The sequence below is a fragment of the Triticum dicoccoides genome, chromosome 7B (genome assembly GCF_002162155.2).
Source record: "Triticum dicoccoides isolate Atlit2015 ecotype Zavitan chromosome 7B, WEW_v2.0, whole genome shotgun sequence".
Taxonomy (NCBI): Eukaryota; Viridiplantae; Streptophyta; class Magnoliopsida; order Poales; family Poaceae; genus Triticum; species Triticum dicoccoides.
The window spans coordinates 394365105-394371208 of NC_041393.1; the positions used below are offsets into that span (position 1 = coordinate 394365105).

Here is a 6104-nt window from a genome sequence, read left to right on the forward strand (position 1 = left end):
CCTAGACCGCCTCGCTCCACCCAGCGCGTACAGTACTCGTCTTCCCAAGAATTTAAGCGTACAAAGTAGTACTAGTAGTAGAAAGTACGTACTCCCGCCTCCTGTATCCAAAGTTTAATTACAAACAAAACTGATTTGGCGCTGAAAAGAAGAAGAAAGAGAAGCATCATCTCATTTTAACGGAGGTAAAACATGATCGATGTATCGATCGATGGATACACACAAATCTGAGTACGTACGTACGTACGCACGCATACACACGATCTGTACCGCCGCATCGCTCCCGTCTCTCCAGCTACAGTCGGGTTTCTCTCTCTAACCCACAGGGCTGGCCGGGGTAGAGAGGAGTGAGAGGCATGCTGCGCAATAACTCCACGCCATGGCCGCAATGAATGCCATTGCACCCTCCTCTCGCTAGCTACTCTCCGCAATAACTCGGCCCATTCAATACGCGCACCCTCCACCCCTCTCCCCTCCCCTCCCCTCCGTCTCCATCCATCCTCTCTTCCCCTCCCTTCCCCGGCCTTCCTCGCTTCCCCTTCCTCCCCGATCCATCCATCTCTTCCGCCAGAGCTTCGTCGGCCTGCTTGCTCGCGGTAGTGAATCGACCGACGAAGCGCGTAGCTAGCTGCTGCTTTACTCCGTGCGTGGCGGCGGCGGAGGTATTACATAGATCTGAGCTCGGGAACCGCTCGACGGATCGACAAAGTGCGTAGCTAGCTAGCTTCGATCCGAAGCTGCATGCGAGTCGCACGAGCCGTTGCATGGTGCCGGTGGGTTCCTGCCTAGGGTTTCCGCGTCGCTGAAGGAGATCAGAAGTGGTATGCCCGGAGGGATGATGATCCCTGGACGCAACATGATCGGCCGGAGCAACGGCGCCGGCGTCGCCTACGCCTCCTCCTCCTCCTCCGCGCTCTCCCTCGGCCAGGTCACTAATTCTGCTGCACCTCTAATCCTCTATATATACATATACAGTATATATCAAATTCTTTCCATTTTAGATAATACTTGTATGGAAGAGTTTTATCATTTCCTTTCCTTGTCGCTGCACCGCATCGAGGTTATGCTTATGCATGAAGCAGGAAATAAAGAGTAACGCCCGGCCGGACGGCCTCTCCGCATTGTTCTTGTTCATGCACAATCAAATCTGTACTTAATCAGTTCATCGCACTTGCTAGTAGTATTTTTGAGGGATACAAAATAGCTTAATCATGCATTAATTCGGAGTGCATACATGCTTATCACATGTCTGTGTTCATCAAGTGCTGACGGGCCGGGGGAGTATATCTGCTCTTCAAAAAAGAAGACATGTGCAACATTTAAGTTCCTCGGAGTTAAATACCAAAAGCCAAAAAGGGATTCGTGTCACTCATATCACAAGGCTTAATTTGTTGCTTTCATGTCTAACCTGAGAAACGAAACGAAAGATACATCATGTACACAGGCCTATGGTTGGTGCCTGCACTTGGATGGATACATGGAGCATTAACTTGCTCCTTTATTTCTCAAGCTGGGTTGGGTTGTAGTAGTAGACTACTATCCCAGCCAGCCCACTCTATAGTATGTTTTTCCAGTATTTATTGCTTTCCAAAATGTACCAAATTTCCAAACAGTGTTTCCTAGTCAGTACTCACTGGTACTCCATGTTTGCTACTATTAATATTTTGTTTCTGGGTTTTATTATTATCTCTCCTCTAACTCGTTTCGGAACTCTCGTGTTTCAAAAACTCGGTTTTCCCAATTTTATGTACACTTCAAATCAGTATATAGCAAGTTTCAAAAAAAAAAGTAGCAATTTCCAAGCCTCTAATTCCTCCATATAATTCAGATCTTGCCTATCAAATATGTTACTATCTAGTCAGTGTTCAATGGTGCTCCATGTGCAATTTATACCGTTCTTGATTCTCTTAATTTCCTCATTTCATGTACGCTTCAAATCAGAAGCAATTCCCAAGCCTTTAATTCGGTACCCAAATTTGCAGGTCAATATGAAGATATGCAATGAAGTAGACTAGCTAGCTGCAGCATGTTAATTTTTCCAATTGCCTCCCACAATTAAAATCATTGAATTAATTATTGCTTTTCTACACTTTACTGAATACCTAAAAATGGCATTATTGATGCAATGCAGAACTTGATGGATGGGATGCACCACCACCAGCTCCCAGCGATGCTGCAACACCAGATGGTTGATCACCATCTTCTTCTTCCCCAGCACCATCATCACCCCCACCAGCAGGCGGCCACGAGCGAGAGCGATGCCCGGGGCCCCCACGGAGGGGGCAACAACAACAGCAGCAACAACAATGAAGAGCTGGAGATGAGCAAGTCAGGTACTGGCAGCGACAACAACCTCGACGGCGAAGGCGGCGGTGGCGGTGGCGGGGAGAACGATGAGCAAGAGGACCCGGCCGGCCAGCATCCCCGGAAGAAGAAGCGTTACCACCGTCATACCCAGCACCAGATCCAGGAGCTTGAGGCCTTCTTCAAGGAGTGCCCCCACCCCGACGACAAGCAGCGCAAGGAGCTCAGCCGCAGCCTCTCCCTCGAGCCCCTCCAGGTCAAGTTCTGGTTCCAGAACAAGCGCACCCAGATCAAGGTACGTAACCATCCATGGCGATCCTTCATGCATGATACGTACTCCATACCATACGTCAGTGCCTCGTAATTGACGTACGTGCATGCATCCATGTCGCGCAGACGCAGCACGAGAGGCAGGAGAACACGGCACTCAGGACGGAGAACGAGAAGCTGAGGGCGGAGAACATGAGGTACAAGGAAGCGCTGGCCAACGCGTCGTGCCCAAACTGCGGCGGGCCGGCGGCCATCGGGGAGATGTCCTTCGACGAGCACCACCTGCGCGTCGAGAACGCGCGCCTCCGCGACGAGATCGACAGGATTTCCGCCATCGCCGCCAAGTACGTCGGCGGCAAGCCCGGCTCCGGGGTGGCTGTGGCCTCCGCCTCCTACCCGCCACTGCCACCGCAGTCTTCCGGCCGCTCTGCGCTCGACCACCTGGGCATGCCCGGCATGTTTGGCGGTGCTGAGTTCGATAAGCCGATGGTGATCGAGCTGGCCGTGGCTGCCATGGAGGAGCTGGTCCGGATGGCGCAGCTCGGGGAGCCTCTCTGGGTGCCATCCCTCGACGGCGAGGCGCTCGGCGAGGAGGAGTACGCTCGCGCTTTCCCACGGGGTGCACTCGGCCCCAAGTCGCCGGAGCTCCGGTCCGAGGCGTCGAGGGAGACAGATGTTGTCATCATGAACCACGTCAGCCTCGTTGAGATGCTCATGGACGTGCGTCAGTGGTCGGCGCTCTTCTCGAGCATCGTGTCCCGGGCGGCCACGCTTGATGTTCTCTCCACCGGCGTCGCCGGCAATCACGACGGCGCGCTGCAGCTCATGTCTGCCGAATTTCAGATGCCGTCGCCCCTGGTGCCGACGCGGGACACCCAGTTCCTGCGCTACTGCAAGCAGCATCCGGGCGGCGCATGGGCCGTTGTCGACGTCTCCCTCGACGACGGTCTCCGTTCCGCTGCGCGGGTGGGCGGGCACTTTCGCCGCCGCGCCTCCGGCTGCCTCATCCAGGAGATGCCCAACGGCTACTCCAAGGTGACGTGGGTGGAGCACGTCGAGGCCGGTGACGACGCGATGGTGCACGATCTGTACAGACCCCTGGTGAACTCTGGGCTGGCATTCGGCGCGCGGCGGTGGACGTCGACGCTGAAGCGGCAGTGCGAGCGGCTGGCGAGCGCTATGGCCACCGTGCCCTCCTCAGGCGGCGACGTGATTACGACGGCGGAGGGGCGGAGGAGCATGCTGAAGCTGGCGGAGAGGATGACGGCGAGCTTCTGCGGCGGGGTGACTGCGTCGACGACGCACCAATGGACGACGCTCTCTGGCAGCGGCGCGGAGGACGTGCGCGTGATGACCCGCAAGAGCGTCGACGACCCCGGCCGCCCACCGGGTATCATCCTCAACGCCGCCACCTCCTTCTGGCTCCCCGTCCCTCCCTCCCGCGTCTTCGGCTTCCTGCGCGACGACTCCACCCGCAGCGAATGGGACATCCTCTCCAACGGCGGCGTCGTCCAGGAGATGGCCCACATCGCCAACGGCAGCCATCACGGCAACGCCGTCTCCCTCCTCCGCGTCAACGTCAGTACCTATATGCTACACATTTACTCCATTACTACTTCCTTCCTGTTTCATTGCCATGCATGGCTGACAACGACATGAACGGTGTTCCACTCCATGCAGAACGCGAACTCGAATCAGAGCAACATGCTGATCCTGCAGGAATGCTGCACGGACGCGACGGGGTCGTACGTGGTGTACGCGCCGGTGGACGTGGTGGCCATGAACGTGGTGCTCAACGGCGGGGACCCGGACTACGTGGCGCTGCTGCCGTCCGGGTTCGCCATCCTTCCTGACGGGCCGGCCGGGGCGCCGGATGCCGGCGGGTCGCTCCTCACCGTCGCCTTCCAGATCCTCGTCGACTCCGTGCCTACAGCCAAGCTCTCGCTGGGATCCGTCGCCACCGTCAACAGCCTCATCGCGTGCACCGTCGACCGCATCAAGGCCGCCCTCGTCGTCAGCCCCGGGGACAACGCCGGCACCGCCGCCCGGTGACCGCCATCCATCATCGTGCGCAATGGTAAGTAGTAGATCAAGAACACATTCACAAAGTGATCTACAAAATATTGGAATTGCTGATTGGAAACCATTTTTACTTGGTTTTGTGCAGAAGATCAAGAGGGGCCAAGAGCGGGTCCGGAGGTTTAGCAATGTGGGAAGTCAAGAACGCACCGCAGACTCTCCTTGCCAAGTGTTGTTTGCATTGCATGCATAATCCCTTTTCTCTCTTCTTCCCATGCATAATCCCCTTTCTTTCTTCTTCGCATGCATAATCCAATCACCACCACCACCACAAGCACAACACCATCATAGCAAGATGAAGGGACCAACCATGGAGGAACACAACCTAGGTCCTATGATCATGGCTGCAGATAAATGCACGCATTGACATGTCATAGGCTCTGAGTTGTGTTTCTTAGTTAACCAATCCCAGATCATCTACACATTTACATGTTCGTGTTTGCTTCATACTAGACTAAGCACAAACCCTTTCTCTTAATTACATGATCATTTGCATGTCATGACAAATTCAGAAGCAAGCAAGCAGGCAGGCAACACTTTGCAAGGGCGGTTGGTTCGGGTATTGACTTCTCTTTTAGTTTTCTGTCTCTGGGTTGCCAGTCCCTCTCCAGAATGATCGTCCAGGATTAATGTGTCATCAGCTAGACTTTTAGTTTGGTTAATTACATTGCCATGTGTTTTGTTGTGTAGTGCTCCATCCATCTCCGCATGGAGGGGTTGTCTCTTTAAACTAGACTTTCCTAAGTTTGTGTATTATGTTTGGAACTGTTTAATTTGGACCTACTTTTTGCATCCATCCATTCCAATCCGCGGCTGAGTTGTTTGATTTTATTTTTATTATTCCGTTGATTTTGATAAAATGAAATCTAACACTAGAGGAACAACCAACATATCATTTTTGATGCTTGGTCTGGCGGTTGTCTTTTTTATTTTAAATAGACTTGCATCTCGCTATATTAATATAGCAAACACCCAATACAAACAATGATAGATGCTGGGGTGGAAGTAGCACAGTCACACCCAAAGGAAATGAAAGACAAAATACAAAAGGAACAAATGCCAACAGCGGATCAACAAAAACAAAGAACCGAACAAATGCTGATAATGGTGGATCAACAAAACGAAGAAGGTTCACGACCGCTGCGTCCACCGAAGATCTCCCACCAAGTTCCTAGACTTCGAAGCGCCGGTACCAATCAACACCTCCAAGAAGGAACGCAACAGTGACGGCGCTGCTGCCAAGGGTTTCCCACGGTACGCGGCGAGGAGAAAGGAAGGGTAGCACCCGACGCCCTCCAAGAAGGTCTGGTGGCATCCTCAGGCGCCACTGCGTCTGTGTCAGCCAGGCCGACATAGATTTCTTTTGATCCCAACCTTCACGTCGGGCGCTACGGAGCACGCCACCATACCGTCCACCACCTTGTGCCAACACGGTCTTGAAGCTTCCCACG

General features: G+C 53.6%; 1 protein-coding gene across 1 annotated transcript; it reads left to right on the forward strand.

Moving 5' to 3' along the window:
• Positions 1 to 450: 450 nt before the first annotated feature.
• On the forward strand, positions 451 to 5459 carry LOC119337184 (homeobox-leucine zipper protein ROC7-like). Its single transcript, XM_037609305.1, has 5 exons — positions 451 to 928; positions 2132 to 2599; positions 2701 to 4152; positions 4255 to 4651; positions 4742 to 5459. The coding sequence occupies exons 1-4, from the start codon at positions 824 to 826 to the stop codon at positions 4624 to 4626; spliced, it is 2397 nt and encodes a 798-aa protein (XP_037465202.1). The 5' UTR covers positions 451 to 823; the 3' UTR covers positions 4627 to 4651; positions 4742 to 5459.
• Positions 5460 to 6104: the final 645 nt, after the last annotated feature.

Coding starts and splice junctions, on each gene's coding strand:
- LOC119337184 (XM_037609305.1), top strand. CDS start 824: ATGCCCGGAGGGATGATGATCCCTGGACGCAACATGATCGGCCGGAGC. Junction 929..2,131: donor CCGCGCTCTCCCTCGGCCAG/GTCACTAATTCT, acceptor GATGCAATGCAG/AACTTGATGGATGGGATGCA. Junction 4,153..4,254: donor TCTCCCTCCTCCGCGTCAAC/GTCAGTACCTAT, acceptor CACTCCATGCAG/AACGCGAACTCGAATCAGAG.